The sequence below is a fragment of the Rhodnius prolixus genome, unplaced genomic scaffold (assembly GCF_049639745.1).
Source record: "Rhodnius prolixus isolate KJV_2025 unplaced genomic scaffold, Rpr scaffold_3, whole genome shotgun sequence".
Classification (NCBI taxonomy): Eukaryota; Metazoa; Arthropoda; class Insecta; order Hemiptera; family Reduviidae; genus Rhodnius; species Rhodnius prolixus.
In genome coordinates, this window is record NW_027411603.1 from 53,279,176 (window position 1) to 53,298,151 (window position 18,976).

General features: G+C 38.9%; 1 protein-coding gene across 1 annotated transcript in view; it reads left to right on the forward strand.

Moving 5' to 3' along the window:
* The window catches only part of LOC141453590 (nephrin-like), a 123,058-nt gene that overhangs the window by 21,071 nt on the left and 83,011 nt on the right, over positions 1-18,976 (forward strand). The window contains exon 2 of the mRNA XM_074126974.1: positions 11,494-11,723. Within this exon, the coding sequence (XP_073983075.1) occupies positions 11,494-11,723 (230 nt within the window). The remainder of the gene's footprint in view (positions 1-11,493; positions 11,724-18,976) is intronic.

Sequence of the window (18,976 nt, forward strand, 5' to 3'; positions counted from 1 at the left end):
ACATAAAGTCCGATTGTACGTAAATACATGCATTACAGTACATAGAATAATGTTTATTGGTATAACAGTACATAAAAAGCAATAAATCTTTCGCCAAATTTATTACTGTAATTGAAAGAATAAGAAAGATGTTCTGTATTGTAATTGTATTGCTCTTGGAGAATGAAGAAATTGTTTTTCCTTATATTCCCCTCCTGCTCCATTACCCAGATGACATTGGCGAAATAGTGGCGTTCATTTAGATGTTCTAGGACAAAGAAGAAGCTGAAGAAGATGTTGGTCCCCTGTTAGCGTTGATTTAAATGGTTGGAAAATAGAATAGGCACAAAAGATTTGCTCCAAAATGGTGATGAAGCCATTTAAACATTTAAAGCGAGAACTTCTTTCGTCTCTTTGTTGTTGTTCTTTTTCTTTTCTTTTTTCTTTGGACTTTTGTGGTGTGTGTGGGTGTGTCTGTGTTTGTGTAAAAGAGAGAGAGAGAGAGAGAGAGTGAGTGACGAAGAGAAACATTATGAAACTGGGGAAGATCCAATATTGTGAAACAGTCAATATAAATAGAGCAATGGCGGTGATAATGGCTCATAGAAGGACCTAATAAAATTCCTGTCGGAAATAAGACTGGAAAGCTGCAGAATCTGGGGATTGCGGGGAGGGGGAATGAGAAATCATGGTACCCTGCTCACCATCACCATCCGTCGCTCCAGGAGAGCGGGAAGTAAAGTCAAATTGGCTGAAGACTTTACAAGAGCAAACCATTTAAAAACAGCAAAAGCAAGTTGTGACACGCTGAGGATCCCGTTCCTTGAAGAGATGAAGATTTATAGATGGGTTGTTACAATCAGAGGGAATATTGAGGTATTATTTTCTGTTCTCTGTCTCGCTCTCTCCAACTCATCATCCCCGCTTGCAGCATCCTTGGCCCCAAAATTAGTCCTCCACAGTGAGATCTTGGCTCAACCCAAACCCCATGGACCCTCTTGCTCATACACAAAAAACCTTAATCTTCCTCCAAGCTTCTCGTACAACAGACAAGACAGACTTACAATCACAAATCGTCCTTCAACTAACCCCCCAACCCCCGCAGGTTGCCTGAAGAACGCCAATATTAAAAGTTTGCCTCTAACTGTCCACCGAGACTAGAATAATAATGGTACCCCTATAGGGGGGGGGCCTGTTTCCTCCGTCCCCACCCCCACCACAGCCTACGCCTCATTGAGCTCGATTCAAATAATCATCGACGACTTCTCCTTCGTCTTTACTTCGTTTTGTTTGAAATTATTCCACTTTCCCCCTTCCAGGCAATAGGAGTGGGCGGCGTGGAGAAATTTTCACTGCTATCTGTGAAAGCTGGGAAAAACCAGCCGATTATTTCCTGCTATAACAACTTCCTCCACTAATTGGGGGAGTGGTCGGGGAAAATGGGGGGGGGGGTCACTAGAATGAACGACTCGACTGCTTCAGCACACAGGTATGGAAATAATTTGGAAAATTAATTTTCATGAAAATTAGAAATCAACTTTGGTGATTTCCTTCGCCCAACGTTATTTAGGGAACAATTTTCTTCTTATTATTTTTCTTTTTATTAACTTGACTCGCCTCACTTTTTGAAAATGCATTGGGAAAAAAGAAAAACCTTCTTCCTCTTATTCAGAGCTCACTCACATCTTTTATCTTTTCCAATGTTTCCTTTCTCACACTCTCTTGGTAGATTATTGACAAGGAAGTGTCTCAGTGTAGCCACAACACCAATGTGACCTGAAAATCTTGTCAGCTTCTGACTGTATAATGAACACGCCCGTGTGTTGTACACGTTTACGTAACGGGTTATATTTTTTATATAAAATATTTTTATTTATGTAATTAGGATTAAATCAAGGAAACAAATCGACGATCGAACACAATCTATGCCTATACAGTCCGTTGTCGATGTAGAAGCGATTTCATCATCCACTTGCATAATTTCAACCGCCCTAGCTGCAGATGTACTGACACCGTCGTTGATCCGCTCGGCCGTATTCATTCTTTTACGTTCTCGGCACAGCTTGACTCCGGTCATATGGTGTTATATTATTACTATTGTTCTTGAGAAGCCCTTTCCAACCATTTACGATCTCTGTATTTGGTTTTGGCTTTTCGACGCGTATAGGCCGACATTATATATTTTTTAAATTCTAACACCTTATTATATTCACTGTCACTATTTTACACTAATGTTTTATATACAATCGATAGATTGTGACGACAGCTGACGATTAAAACTTAAACGAGTAGCTTCTCCGAGTCAAAAGTTATACTAATTGCAAATCTCGATACGCAGCAAAATGATCTCAAAATGGCGGCGCTTCCCCCTCCACCGCGCGCGATGCGTCACAGTCCTCGCTTATCGTAATGAATTCTTTGATCCTATGGCTATCTAGCGGTCTAATTTAATTTTGGATGTAGACGATAGATTCGAAACTATAATGCCAAACTGTATCCCTTGATTTTGTTATCATTAGGTTTTTTGGATTGCCTCCATATGATAGCAAATTTAAAGACGTATTCACTTCAAAATAATATAAAATAAATAACGATTCGACTGTTTACTATCAATGGGCCCAAAGCTCTAGGATAGCTGTGCAGTGGGTGATTAAAGCGTAGGAGGGAAACTACGAGTAGTAATAAATAAGGGAAATTATGATGTCAGTCCATGTTTTGTTGGTAGAATGTTAATTATGGAGTAATTAGTGAACGCCATAACTACGTAGTAATAGTAATAACATGAGGTTTAGGATATTTTGAACAAACAGGAACGACCCTTCACACCAGACCTGGGGATAAAACCACCGTTCTGTACTTACTGAGCAGAATTTGTACCAGTACTGCTGGACTCTAAAATCCTAAATATCCTAGGATTTATAATCCTGGGTCCCAGCCAGCTACACACCGATTATCCTTGCATCATACCTGCTAAAGCGTCTGTAACTCCAAACACACCATTAACTAATTACAAACTGGTTTTGTGTGTCAGTCTGTGCACCAACGCTCGCTTGCACGCGTGTCCTTCCTTTCTGTTCTGAAACGGCAAATTAATGTCACCTCAAGGGGAGAAGGGTATTAGCTCAATGGCGAATGGGGGGGGAGCTCTCTTTTAGCCGATCTTTAGGAGATTCTTACATCCGGTGATGGAGATTTTAACGAGTGAACACTGTCTGGCAGGCAGGCAGTGGACTCAAAAAAAAAAAAAAAGGCTTCAGCATCCATGAACTCAGGATGTTTTTCGCGTCTTTATTTTAAAAATAACAAAATCAGCTGTGCACACTCCCACGACTTCCTGCCACTACTCACTTTCTTAAGGTCATAACGCAGAAATTTCCTACAAACTCTGACTGTTTGGGGTCATGGGCATTGGTGAATCCCATTGAATTGAGCCCCCCCCCCGAGGAAATATGGCCTCCTCGTCGTCAAGTGGCTTTGGGCCCCTCTTTGTGAGCACCGAAAGTAATCACAGAAAGTAATTTCGTCTGTGGACACCAAATCTAAATCTGTGAAAGTTTTAAGACGGCCAAGAGGAAGTAAAAAAGAAAAAGTTATGTGAGTGACATCACACCGGATGTTTTGTATTCATAATGCTAGCACCAAGGCTGGCACCGGAATGCCCTCGGTTGACTACCAGGAAGCGGGAGGCATGATAAAAATCTCCCGGCTCATAAAACTAACAAGGATCATAATATCTCTCTTTATTCTATTTTTATTAAAATCTCCAGCATCCTTAGACCGTCCATTTACTCACTTCGGAAGGATCTTGCCACTTTTATAGTTAAACCATAAAAGCCCGGATATTGCATGAAAGCAGGAGAGAATATGCTGTACTCCCCGTAAAAGCTGAAACAAAAAGGGAGAGCAACACCTTCCTTTTCTACTTCACCTTCCAGAAATGCATGTTTCGGGGGATTCCTGGGATTTCGAAAGGAGTTCTGTTTGTGAACGCACTCAACTCTTCGGGTTTTGATGACATTTCTTTGATGGCATTTCCAAAATAACATCAGATTCTACGTAGTCCCCCTTTTCGTCCACTTGGTCCAACGTTTTCAACAGATTCCATCCCTGAAAGGAGCTAATGTTATGTGTGCCAAGTATCCATCTTTAGCAGCCACCTAAATTAGATTCAAATTTCCAGGCTCCAAGATCGAATTTCTTATAAAATATCTTCAAACCGGATGGAAATGAAATAGATTCGCATTTCATATATAACGTGAATAAATACAATAATTATTGCTTCAAATCTCTTTTTGTTTTCCCATTTCCCAAGCTTATCACTGGGTTATTTTTCGCGATTTTTGTTTTCCAACATCGCCTCACCCTTCAATATTTCCCATGGTGTCCCTAGTCTAATCACTAGACATTGGCTTTCCGGCAGACGATATTGATGTCAGTTTTTTTTCCTTACGTTTTCACAGCCATTTTCCACTCATTACTTTGATTGTGGTTTCGTTTCCGTCGTGTTAGGCCCAAAGAATGAAAGAAAGAAACGCTAAGACTTCTGTTTCACCCGAGTACGAGGTGTGGCGATTAAATAACGAGACTATTGCTGTAAAACATTTTATTTTAAATTTATACATATTTAGTTATTATCACCTTCAATACGAGGTGTGTTCAAAAAATAAGGTGAATTTTCATTTTTCTTAAAAAATATTTATTTATTCATCGATTTTTATTTTGTCTCCTTCAAAGTAGTCCCCCTCAGATATAATACATATGTGCCAGCGTTTTTTCCAATCCTCGGAACAGTTCTGATATGCACTTTTTGGTATGTCCTTGAGCTCTCTCAGCGATTCGGTTTTTATCTCCTCAATCGTCGCAAATCGCCGTCCTTTCATGGGTCTCTTCAATCATGGGAACAGGAAAAAGTCGCAGGGCGCCAAATCTGGTGAATACGGTGGCTGAGACATGATAATGTCATTCAACAATTCCTGAGCGATGCTCATGCGACGGTTTTTTTGATCAAAATTCAGCAATTTTGGAACGAACTTCGCTACTACACGCTTCATGCCCAAAATTTCCGAAAAAAATTGCAGGACATGTGCCAACCGATATGCCGACAACCTCAGCAACTTCTCTAATTGTGATTCGACGATTCTTCTCAACATTTTCATCGGTTGTTGATGTGCTGGGGCGTCCAGGGCGAGCGTCGTCATTCACATCTTCTCGACCTTCTGTGAAAAGCTTGTACCACTTGTAAACATTTTTTTGACACAGAGTACTCCCACCGTACGCCAATCTCAACATTTCAAGTGTTTTTTTAACACTTAATTCCATTTTTTACACAAAATTTGATGCAAATTCGTTGATCCATTTTTTTCGACAGAAGAAAATCGCCGAACTCGCAAAACACTTGTCTTATTTATGCCTCTAACATACAAACTAAACATGCTATATAGCTACAACTTTGAAAATATGTTCGAGACAAGTGTACCAACATAAAAAAAAAAGACAATCGAAATTCGAATGTACGTAGCCCGCGAAATTTGAAAATTCACCTTATTTTTTGAACATACCTCGTATACACCCCACACCTATCCCTACAACGCTCCATGCGGATTTACCATTGTTCGAAACAGTGCTGGAAGTCTTTTCCTGTTGAGTTGAGCAAGCACCTCATGTTGATTAATTATAATCGATATTTTCATCCGTTTTGGACGTGGAAGGGCGATCTGGGGCGGTCATCATCTCCGACGTCTTCTCCAGCCATCTTGGCAACGCTTGAACCAATCAAAAACTCGCGCACATGATTAACATTCAAAAGCTATAAACTTCTTTTAATAAAAGATAAGTTTCAGTAGCGGTTTTATCAAGTTTTGATGTGAAATTTCACGACAATTCGTTGCTCTACTACATGTGTAGTATCGATGTTTTCCGGCAAAACGGAAACTAACACCTCTTACACAAACGACGGTTCCGGTCGTGAGACGCTGCAATCGAAAGAGAAGGCTTTACGCTGCACAGCTTTCGGTCGTTAGGATTTGGCGCATGCCTAGTTCTTCTGTAGCAGCCTCAGTCTCGTTATTTAATAGCCACACCATGTACACTCAATATAAATGTAAAGGAGAAAATTATAACTCCAAAGTGTAAATTTTCAGAGGGCTTCAAAATATTGTTATACTGGGAGGTAAGAAACAGTACACAGTAAGTGGGTAGGAGTGAAGAGAGGATATCACTTTCTTAGCACATATCCTGTTCTGGTCGACACAACAAGAACTCAAAACTTCTACATTTGGTGATCTCACGCAGAAAATTCGGGCGTTGGTGTATGTTAAGGTGGTGGGGATTTAATGAGTTCAGAACTCTCTGGGTTGAAACCCATTGTAACTCATACCCAGCAATAGTGGAGAGAACCCTATGCAAGAGTTCTTCTTCCCATTAACCGCTCTGGAAGACATACTCCTACTCTTCGGCGAGAATCCCGGCCCGTACTTTCTACTTACAACTTAGCCACTGAGTTGTTATGTAATTGCTGTGTAGAGCTCAACACGAGTAAGAGAGAGAGAGTGAGAGAGAGAGTAATACGCCCGAGGGAAGAATGGGAAATTGTTTGGCGGACGAGTGTGGAGATAGGAGCGCGCGCGCGTTTGCAGGAGGAAAACTGGAGCGGCGTATAGAACTCTGGAGAGGTCGACAACGTGTTAGAATGTTGGGACACCCCTACCGGATCTTCCGCACAAAAAAAAAAAATCCATCCCAACGGGTAACCCATCAACTCATATCACCCTGCTTCCTCTTCAGTATCCACCCAACAGGGCTTTTCATTTTCCATGATAGGTTGCTGCTCCCTGCTGCTGCCAACCGCCTGGAGTAGTCGACCTCTTTTCTTTTTTTTGCACATCCTATTTCCACCCTCACTTAGTGTCACACCCATCCTCTCTCTCCTGTAGGATGCTCTACTGGATGGAAAAGTCTTACAATTTTGTTTGTTTTTTTCCAAACTATGCATTTCTACTTTAAAAGAAAACATTTTTTTTTGTAGCAAAAAAAAACCAGGCGAGAAAAACACACACGACTATCTCGCTATCGAGTTTCGAACTTGCATCTTTGTTGAAATTCGAATCCTAGAACATACTTATTTCTTTCTTACATTTTCCAGTAACGGAAAAACTGCCCAATCACTGACACCTCAGAGTGGATCTATAGTGAATTTTCCTGTCAAAGAAAATTATTCGAAGCCATAGTTCTTGCACAGGAAGTTCAAAGAACATCGAACGAAGCCATTTTCAATCATCGGAAAAGACGTTCCAAGTGAATAAGTGCCAACTTGATATTTTATCTCCATATTTACACTTCCTCTATATTACATAAATTTTACTGGAATGATAATTTTAAATAATTACATTAAAAAAAAAAATGTAGACCAACTTGCGGAAGTTTAAAGCAAACATCGTTGGAGCAATTTTCGAGAAACATCTAGTAAAGTAGACTTCCGGTTAATGAACTTTGTTCGCTGTTTTTTTTTGCCTTTTTTTTTTTGGCATTGGCTTCCGCCATACAGCCAGCATCGTCTAGGTGCTTATCACTAGAATATCACTCACTCTCCATTCTTACTTATAAATACATTCGCTTCACACATTCATCCCTCTACTGTATACAACTATTTACATACAAACTTACAACTAATGGATGGATCAGTACTCTATATTCCTGCCTTCCTTATAGCTTAACCTAAATTAAAATCACCGTAATCCTTCTCTAATCATTTTCTACCATTCATTCTAATCGGCTATAACTTTTAAATACATTCATATTTCTTTGCTATAGACTTAAGCACATATATGTTGGTGGAGAATATTATGGTCTTCGTAGCGAAATGGTGCATCTAAATACCTGTATATGTCGGTCAAACATTCGTTTCCTTTCTACTACATAACGTGGACATATCCATTATTATATGTTTGAAATCCTCCTCCTCATTGCAAACTACGCAGAGAGGAGAGGAGAACCTTTTGTTGATCCTGTGAAGATACGGATCCACAAACACCGCGTGGTTTGCACTCAGCCTGCTTATTGTCGCGACTAACCATTTCGCTAAGTTTCCGGCCAGGTCCGTTCAGGGTCCAATCAGGTCCATTCAGGCACGTTCAGGGTCCAGTCTAGAGCTCTAATCGAAATACAAACTCCAACATTTTTCAAGGACATTTTTCATTTCAGAGGACAACAAAATAAACGTTCTCAAATGAGAAAACTCACCATGATCGCTCATGGTAAGAACTAAATAAGGGAAGATAAAGGATAAATCTGTAGGAAACGCCCACACAAGATTCACCCTCACCACTGTTTCTCTGTGCTCCAATTTCCACATTTTACAAACCACCAACAAAAATATAGTAAATATATACTTTCATAGATTTTTAGGTTTCGAGCTCATCCTCGAAAGAGTTTATATATTCTAATTTTATGCCCGCCCCAAAAAGAAAAACACTTTTGTTATGATGCTTTATCTATTCATTTTCCTTTTTCAAGCAATTTTTATCACGCTTTCCTTTTATAGAAAGATGGCGAAATGTTTTTCTTTCTTTTTTTTTATGCTCTGTAAAAAGCTCTCTTTTCACTCTTATCAAGTTTTATAAGATGCGAGCTTGGGCAAAACTTTAATAAAGCTCACACTTATTAGAAAAAAACTCGAAGTATTCATACACTGAAGTCTTTAAACGTGAACTAGATAAAAAATATTATACATTTAATTTTTAAAAAAATATATATTTTTTTATTTTTATTTATTTGAAGAGTTTTTCAATTAGGGGAAAACTCTTTACACTAAGTGTTTTTCCAGAGTTTTCACCTTTTTTTTTTAAAAAAAAAAATAATAATAATAATAATAGCATTTAACTTCTGTTTACCACTTCCTTCATCTTCAAAGTTTCCAAGGATGTCTTAAGCTGCATTCTAATCTCTGGCTGGTTGCTTTGGTTAAGAAACTTACCCAGGTTAACTTTGTTAATGCGAGTAAAAATATAATTAATTTTGTTTTTTTCTTAGAGGAAGGAAGTAAGAAAGAAAAAAGGAAGTTAACTTTGGATTGTACAAAATGAACGGAGCTTTTAAAAATCAGTTTTTTCTTAACCTCAAACAACAACCAACACTGCTAATAATGTGCGCAGCAGGAAAAAAGGAAAAAAGAAAAGTAGACGCGGGAAATCTTGCAGGAAAAAAAGAAAAGTGGAAACAAGGGGGAGGGGAAAGGAAGGAAATGGCGGACAGAATGGATTGTAGACTCCCCGGGGTATTCTTTCTTGCCAGGGGGAGCGGACCTTAATACTCTCACTAACAAACATTGCTTCTGTGTGTGGAATACTTAGCTGGCATACACACACTCATTCTTCCAAGAACTTCTAAGAGTACAAAGCCCTTTACTTCATGGATTTTCATTATACCACAAGGCAACCCCCCCTCTCTTCCTGGACAAGATTTATTCTGTAAGAAGAAGAAGAAAAAAAAAAATTATTAATGTTTACCAAGGCAGAAACATTCACTAACAGCCTGATTATTGACAAGTGATTTTAGTACACTCCTTGCTCGTGCGGTATATAATGGCAGTGAAGTGAGACGTGGATATTGACCAGGAAAGACGAGCGTTCCCTGAATGACTTGCAGGAGAGGAAGATCCTCAGAAAGATTTAGGGGCTAGTGAAGGAATGATATCGGTTGAGCAGGGCTTCCCAACCTATGCGGCAGTGGCAAAAAATTTAAAAAAAAATTATAATGGCCTTGAATTAAAATTAATTATAAGTTAAAATATTATAACCTCATATTCCTATAATGAAATAAAACATAAAATAAATGCGGAAATACCATCAGTTTCTAAACAAAACAACCAGTTCTGCTTTGTGGTGACGCTACATAACAATATCAACAGTGATGGGCAGAACGAGTCCACCTTTAGAGTCGTTGGATTTGAATCAGTTCCAGGGATGGAATCGTTCACTGATTCCAGTCTCTGTACTTACCCACAATGCATTAGTACAAAATGTCACGCAATTTATTAAAATATAATTATTAAAAGTTAGCTTTCCCAGTTAATAACAAAACTATATTTCTTTAACACACATTAAGTACTATCCCTAATTTCCAATTGCTCTGATAAATATATAATTAACAACGTAACACTAATATTAACACAAAAAATAGACTAATCAAATATAAAAAAATTAAAGCAATACAGTTTTGCCAATTATCTAGCCTTGACCACTGGAAGACTAGAGTTAACCTGCTTCAATAGGATTCAAGATGGAGAATTAGTAAAATATGTCATGCTTTCGTTCTTCTTTATTGAACTGCACAGTTTTTGGTAACTTTAATCTCATTTAGAGGGGCTTTTAATCATTTTCTTTGTAGTTAGGGATTTTACAATTTTAGCATGAATTACAGGCACTTCTTGATGGCATCATTAAAATAAATAATTTCTTTGCCATAAGATTCATTGCTACTGTATACAAGTAGTTAATTGAATTGACAGAGAACGGTAATGATTGGGTTTGTTATTAATGTTACAGCCTGCCACGAAAACTTGGTATTTTTGTAGGATTGTAATAGTGTTGTTATTGTACAGCACTAGTTGAGAGCATAATACGTCATTTTCAAAATGAAATGGGAGCATTTCAGTTCCAGTGTGCCGTTTACTGTTTGGTATTCTGACTAATGTGCCATGGACCAGAAAAAGGTTGGGAAGCACTGCGGTAGAGGGTTAGGTCGTAAGTAGAATTAAAAGAGCAGGAATCCGAATCTTGTAGCCTTCATTAAACAAGGACGCCTTAGGTGGTTTGGGTCATATGAAGTGGATGGAACCGGAACGCCTGCCCAGAAGGATGCTTTATGGCACTCCAGGGGGACGAGACGTCATCGAGGTGGCTGGATGATGTGGAGACAGCGCTGAGGAGGATGGGCGTGCGTAGATGGCGTTCTACTAGAACCCACGATCAAGAGGAAGCTGGTTGAAGAGGCCTGGGTCCAGAAGAAGAAGATTCAGTACACTCCAAGTGACTACTTGGTCAAAAAATCCAGAATACTATGGATGGTTGGTAAAGAAGATAGCGTCCTTTAAAGTGGACAGGAAGTTATCCATTTCCTGGACACTAGGAGCACGAGGTGGGCTATGTTCGGATTATAAAGCTCCAAATGTGATTTCAAGCTGCAATCAGGTTTACAAAGTATTTATTTAGTCTACAGTTTTGACCAAGTACAGCAGCCAAGTCCTACATTAGAATGTTCCTAATCTTTAGCCCTCAGGAGGAATCCCTTCAATTCTGTTTATTCCCTTCTAATCGCTAACCAACTCTGTTTACTGTTACTTACGGCAACTTGCACTTTTCTAATCTGTAAAATATAATTTCATCAAAGCCATCAGTGAAAAAATCGTCTAAGTCAACGTATCAGGTTTTTCTTCTGTATTGTAATATATTCCTAAAATGTATTGCTATATATTTAGCGTATTCGCTATTCACAACGCCCTATATCTTGCTGTTACAGTGTGGATCACCGGATCAAACAAGGCCCTGCGGTGAGCGAAGCCGGCGGATTACACTGGAGTGAGCCAGATTTAGAACAGCGAGTCAGTTTCCGCTACGACATATCCCGTCACGGTTCAGCGGCCTTAACACTCGACAAACTCCGTGAGAACGACGAAGGCCTGTATAGATGTCGGGTCGACTTCAAGACATCGCCCACGCACAACAACAAAGTTCGACTGAATATTATTGGCAAGTCTTTAAAATGTTCTTCTAATAATTTTAGTAATGTGGGAAATCTATATTTTTCTTATACCTGTGAAATTTCTATAACACATTAAGCCTTAGTGGAAATTACGTGATTAATAGATGATCATTTTGTAATATTCAACTCTTATTTCCGCTGTTTTCGTAATTTTCTTTAAAAACGTACCAAAAAGTAGTTGGCTTCACTACTGTAGAAGTCCACTTGTCTATAAAGACATCTCTTGCAAAAGAATCGCTAAAAACTAAAAATGATCTGCTAAGATCACTTCCGGTCAGCCAATTCTCTTCAAATTTGAAACTTAGGTTACTTATTTAATCCTTACCAATTCTGGAATGACGATTTAGTGGGAGAAAAGCCCTGAGAAGACTTCCTGGGATGAAAAGAAAACTCCTTCCAATAAGAAGTACTTCCTGTGCAACTGTGGGATTTTTTTTTTTCGACCAATCATATTAGAAGTATCCAATCGTAATAATAGATATTAAGTTTTGTGTTCATTTTTGGCAGAACTTCACTTTGAGTCATTGAGAACAATATTTGTGATGCTTTTTTTCCTAAAACTTAACTTTCAGCGCTTAGATACTAATTACGTCGATGTTTAGAAATCGATACTGATTTACATTCGATCAACAAATATCAGTGGAATTGACCAAAAGGATAATAATAATTAGTCGCAACAATTTAATGGATACAATTTAATTAAGACATATGATACTCAGTGTCCGGTTCACTGGGCGCTGATTCTTGCTCTTGTTGTAATTGTTGTTACGTACGTATATATACCGTACAGCCAGCTCATCACCACACACCATTTAGTGTGGATATTGCATTGTGTTGCTTGGTCGCCAGGGGAAGCCACAAACGACGCCTATCCCAAGCCATCTAAGCTGGTACAATCATGCCACAAAATTGGTGTAATATCCACCTACACTCTCTGACAATTAATCTTCGCCAGATTATCAGTTTACCTAGTTACTAAATTTATGTAATATGGAAACAATATTTTAAATTGATTTTGAATTTTTTTCTTCTTTCTACGTTTTTCTGACGTCCGGTCAGAAATCAATTGAGAGACTTTTTTTTTTAAATCAACGAAACTTGACTCAGAGGTTAAATATGTATTCATAAAATAATAATAATTTTGGAGAAGGCCTTACATAAAGGGGGCTAACTCCTCTCCCATTCGATGTACAGCGTCGAGACCCCCAAAAGGCACATCTACATAAAATTCCGAATCGAATGACACCTCATTCATGAAAATCGGTTCACGCGTTTAGGCGCTACGTTGTTTACAAAAAAGGTAACAAGAAGAAGAACAACAAGAACAAGAACATTTTTTGAAAAAGCCGTTTTTGCTCTTTTTCGGCAACTTTTTTCTCGGAACCTATTAGATCTAGGTTGTTGCAAAAAAAATTACAGTTATAAAGGAGGGTTTGCCCTATAATTTAAAGAAAATTTGGAAATTTTATCTTTTATAGAAAACGAGAAAAAAAATTGTCAAAGTTGGATGTTTTTCAACGTTACGCTTTTTCGTGCAGTTTTTGACGATCAACCCTTATACAACTGTCCTACCGGACAGTTTTAATTTCCCAATGTTCCGCACTTTCCCTTTGCTGGATTCACTTCTTATTTATCTCGGAATTTCCACCAGCTAGTTAAATTTCCTTCCTCTCTGACCGCCCTACTTATTCATCTTCAGAATTTTTATAATGTTTGAGTAAAACAAAATCTTCAAAATATAATGGCGAATCAGTATGTATTTCTTTGTGAAAGTGACCGGAAAATGTAACGTAATTAAATACTTCCTCTTACAAGAGATTTTCTCTTAAGAGGAAATTACGTCAGTAAGAGAAAAATCTTGTGACTCGCGAGTAGAACAAACCACTTTGTTCTTTTTAACAGCATTTCTACAGAATTGTATACATCTGTAACACGGTTGTTGGATTGGTCTTCCAAGTGCGCCACTTTTGTTGTGGTAGAACAACTAAGACAGTCTTGGCTGGAATACCCCCCCCCCCCACAGAGAGGTACGAGTTTGAATTGGGGAAGGGGAGGGGTTGCATATTAGAATGAAAAGTTTTAGACAGATGACTGTTAGATCTGGCGATGAGCAGAGTGTACTAGCAGTAGATGAGATGATGAGGAATGGAAGGGGAGTTTTAGCAAGGTTGGGGTGGTTGCTAAGTAAAGTGCTCTGCAGCAGCAGGTAGTGGAGAGATCCCGTTCGTCCCGGGTTAGCTGGAGTTGAAGACAAGACAGGTAGAGTGCGCTGAGGAAGTGCTAAGAAAAGCTTTGCAACAAAAACTCCTCCCTGCCGTCTATAAACGGTGAGGTGATTTACATCATCCTTGCTCCCGCGGTGGCCGGGGGGAGCGTTCCCCATCCCTCATGGAACTTACACGAGTACATAGCCTCCTCCCTGGGTTTCACCCTGCTGCGTATATAAAACTTGTTCACAAGTACGTGAGTGCAATTTACCCTGACAGTGGGCCTGGGAACGCTTCTTCTAATACGTCCAACAAAACCCAGTAGCAGAAACACTTCCACCTGGAGAACCCCCAACCATTTTGCACCTCTTTCCTTCTCTATCCTATTTTACTTCACAGATTTGTCTGGACCTATTTGAACTTCTCCGCCTCTTCTATAGAACTCCCATTTTGCTCCTCCCACTTTCCATTGCCATCTATATATTTACGAACTAAAATACCAAATCCAGCCGATCATATTCTATTTTTTGTTTTAACACAAAGAAAATAATAATCTATTTGAAATAGTGGTTTTAACTCTCGTTTCTGTTGGGGCCACAATAATTCAAAAAAGGAAATGGCGGCTAGTTTTGTTCTTTTCCACTCAACCGGAAGTATCAATTTACTAAAAGTATTACCGGAAATATCCATTTTGAGATCCCCTCAGTGCAACAAAAAAAATAAAATAAAATAAAAAGGATCCCAGAAAATAGTCTGAGTATATACAGGGTGACCCAGTAAGTAATGTCCATAGGCCTACTGTGTGTAGTACATCTGAAGTGGTGTTCAATGACGTATTGGCCAACTTCATATTTTCCACTGTTCTTGAGTGACGTCACTTTAATTTTTTTTTCTAAAATCATTACTTTTTTTTGCAATAAAAATGTTATTACTCAGAAAGTTTTAGTCCGAATTCGATTCTGATAACACGGTTAGAAAGGCAGATAAATTTTCTAAAAATTTATACCATTTCAAAGCTTAAATTATTCTCCAAACAGCCTCAATCTTCCTCCTGGATACTGGCAAAAATAAAAGTAATCGAAATTTCATTAAGAAAACTCATTAGGCCCTTACGTGATCATTATCAGACCTAGGTGCTGGCACTTTTCATAAAAGTTTCCTTGTTTAATGTGGGCTTTCTAACGGTATATCCATTTTCCAGGATTCCTTTTATCTTCGTACGAGAAATTACGTTTGTTTTTGCAAGAAAACTTGTTCACGAGCACTCAACAGTTTTAGTTTATCAAGTTGTTTAATTCATTGAAAACTCTTTTATTATTAATTATAAATATTACGTGACAACACTCAAGAACAGTGGAAAATATGAAGTTGGCAAATACGTCATTGAACTCCACTTTAGATGTACTACATACAGTAGGCTTATGAACAACACTTTCTGGTTCACCCTAGTGAAGGATCTTGGTATGAATATTTCCGTACCAAGAACTCGATACCGGAAATCGGACACGATCGCAATACTTTCCCCCCAAAAAAAGAAATTATGTAAACATTTGTAGCAAATAACATGAAAATCATTACGTATAAAGCAGTAAATTTCCCTTGTAAGTAAGTTCACAGTCAGTATTTGAGATGATTATAATTAGAACAGACATTGTTTTTGTGAATCAGTTGGTAATATTGTCAAAACATACATTTGTAAATAATTATGAAATATCTAGATAGCTGTGTGAGGATTGCACAACAGCCTGTGTGATTACGATGTTTTCTTAGAATTATGTCATGTTTGTTAGTACAATATAGGTTTTGGCTGGCAACACTGATTGGAGCTCATCGCCTCCAGGCTGTATGATTACGAGTAGGGAACGGCTTTATGGAGAAAAGAGAGAGACTTTACAATGGAGGATGTTGAGTGTGAAGATATTTTTGGTAGTGAGGGGGGTGAGGTAGTAAGCTGTGTGAGTGGCGGAAGCAGGTGGAGCTTTCTTATTTATGCATGCTTAGTCTCGTCTTACAGTGGAACTGCGAAGACAATAAACGTGAATAGAAAATATACACATATTTATAATAAGACAAAGATAACGGATACGTGGATGAGAGAGGGTTTGGGAGGGGAGGTTCTATGCCACCTTGATTACTAAAACCTTCCATCCTACTCCAAGGGAAGTCAGAGCATCGTCTGTCATATAACACACATCCCATCTAGAAGGGCTGCTGTCCTCCATCCACTTCCAGTTGGCTGTCATCATGTAGAAGACAAACGACGACAGATAGCGTCCTCGACAATGGAGAATTAAGTACTCTAGACGAAGAGAACTTCCTGCACCCTCCCTTCTCCCTTCATCCCTTTCCCTCAATGAGACACGATATTACTCGTATTACTTTTTGATTTTCCTTTCCTGTTGCCATCTTAGGTTTCCACTTTATCGCAGTCACTGGTTGGATTTCACAATCAAGATATAAGAGCAAAAATTGTATAACTGCTCATTCTCCGTTAGCTTTTACTATATACACACACTAACACCACAATGTTGTCCCTATCAAAAGAGAATAGATAGTTGCCTTATCATCATCTGCTTTAGAAAACTTATGAACACTTCTGTGGGGTGTATGGAATTAGTTAACTGACGATGTAGTCTAGATGTAACAGTAGACTGGCAAGTAGTGGATGTCACTGAATGTAAACGCCAGAGGTCTTGGTCTAAGAACTGCAGTCTTTAATGGATATTAGTCCAGAGCAGGGAATTGATCGTGATCTCAAAGAGGCTTATTACTACCACCCTGATTGTCTAATAGGTAAATTGTACAACGTCCAGTGCGTACTAGTTTTTTGCGATATAGTCTCCTCTGGTCTCTGCGCTGAAAGATTTCAATAAGCAATCTCGCGATTGTAGTTATATCAAAAGCAGGTTGGGTCCTCTTCTATACAGTAAGCAAAGTAATGCCTATACTTTTCAGGCGGGCTTTAAGTCCAACTACCAAATTAGGTGTCGTGAACGGAGGCTACTAGCAATCATACTTTACTATAAATTTCTCATATTAACCATTAAATAAAATCCAAGGCCCTAGACTAGGGGAATGGAACCCACTTAACCAACAATACATCTTAGCTTTGCGGGTCTAGCCTATAACCGTCTAACATACTTGACTATAAATTTCTCATATTAACCATTAAATAAAATCCAAGGCCCTAGACTAGGGGAATGGAACCCACTTAACCAACAATACATCTTAGCTTTGCGGGTCTAGCCTATAACCGCCTAACATACTTTACTATAAATTTCTCATATTAACCCAAGGCCTAAACCGGCCTAGATGTAACAGTAGACTGGCAAGTAGTGGATGTCACTGAATGTAAACGCCAGAGGTCTTGGTCTAAGAACTGCAGTCTTTAATGGATATTAGTCCAGAGCAGGGAATTGATCGTGATCTCAAAGAGGCTATTCTAAATTAACCAGCTGATGAAAATTGCTCTAAACCATTTCTCTTTTCCTGGATTAGTTCCAGGCCTTTATATTCCACAAACGGAGGACGATTGCTTTGTGAGTTGGTTAGTTCACGAGAGCTTACCGAGTTTAACGAATAGAGTATCTTTGGAAGAACGTAGTTTGTTCCTCCGCATGTGATGGGATTACAGCAGCTCCACCTGCAGAACAATTGTGGCTGTTGCAAAGTGCCGAAACATAAATACGCAAAAAAAGGTGGGTTCAACCAAGACCTCTGGCGTTTACATTCAGTGACATCCACTACTTGCCAGTCTACTGTTACATCTAGGCCGGTTTAGGCCTTGGGTTAATATGAGAAATTTATAGTAAAGTATGTTAGGCGGTTATAGGCTAGACCCGCAAAGCTAAGATGTATTGTTGGTTAAGTGGGTTCCATTCCCCTAGTCTAGGGCCTTGGATTTTATTTAATGGTTAATATGAGAAATTTATAGTAAAGTATGATTGCTAGTAGCCTATCTTAAATAAAACCCAAGGCCTAAACCGGCCACTCCTCCAACCGCTCGACTATCGTGGCGCCTTTCTGATACAGTCCGCACGGAAGGCACTTAATCTACTTGACCCAGTGAACAAAATGAGCATATTGTGCCGACCAATAGTAGTTCCAGTTAGAAAGAAAACCTCCCCTTTTTTAACGAGCTTTAAGGTTGAACCCACCTTTTTTTGCGTATTTATGTTTCGGCACTTTGCAACAGCCACAATTGTTCTGCAGGTGGAGCTGCTGTAATCCCATCACATGCGGAGGAACAAACTACGTTCTTCCAAAGATACTCTATTCGTTAAACTCGGTAAGCTCTCGTGAACTAACCAACTCACAAAGCAATCGTCCTCCGTTTGTGGAATATAAAGGCCTGGAACTAATCCAGGAAAAGAGAAATGGTTTAGAGCAATTTTCATCAGCTGGTTAATTTAGAATAAATATTAATACCCAGCTGTTCGCAAATGATCAGCTGTTGTGAAGGAAAGGAAAAGAAAAAAAGAACAAAATATGAAACGCAATAAATAATGGAGTTAAGAAATGTAGCCTCATAACTCTGTTTCTGTTAAAACACTGGAATGGCCAAAATGACTAATGACATTTGGTTTATGGAGAAGAAGACTTGGGTATGGGAGCAGAGACCGACTTAATGGAGACAGATGACCAGCCTTGCAATATACCCGGAGCGCTCGCAACGTTTCGGCCTCTGTAAGCATGAAGGTAAATTCCATTGGGTATAACCTCCTCCAGCTGTTACAGGGCATTATATAACTCCCTTAATACTAATTTTTAATTTATACTACACTGGATAGGGACGGCACGTAATGCTCTCTGGCGGGCTCCAGCAAACTTCATTGTTTCCCGCTCGGCAGGGACTGGCTTAGTGTTTTTGAATTTCTATCTCCAGTGCCTCCATGGAAATTAATAAAAACAAAAGCCTTTAATTAAACATAATTAACTCAATTTATTATACACAAATAACTTATTAATTATTTCATTTTTGAAAGGGGATTTGAGTGACATTGTATACGAGGTGTGGCTATCAAATAACGAGA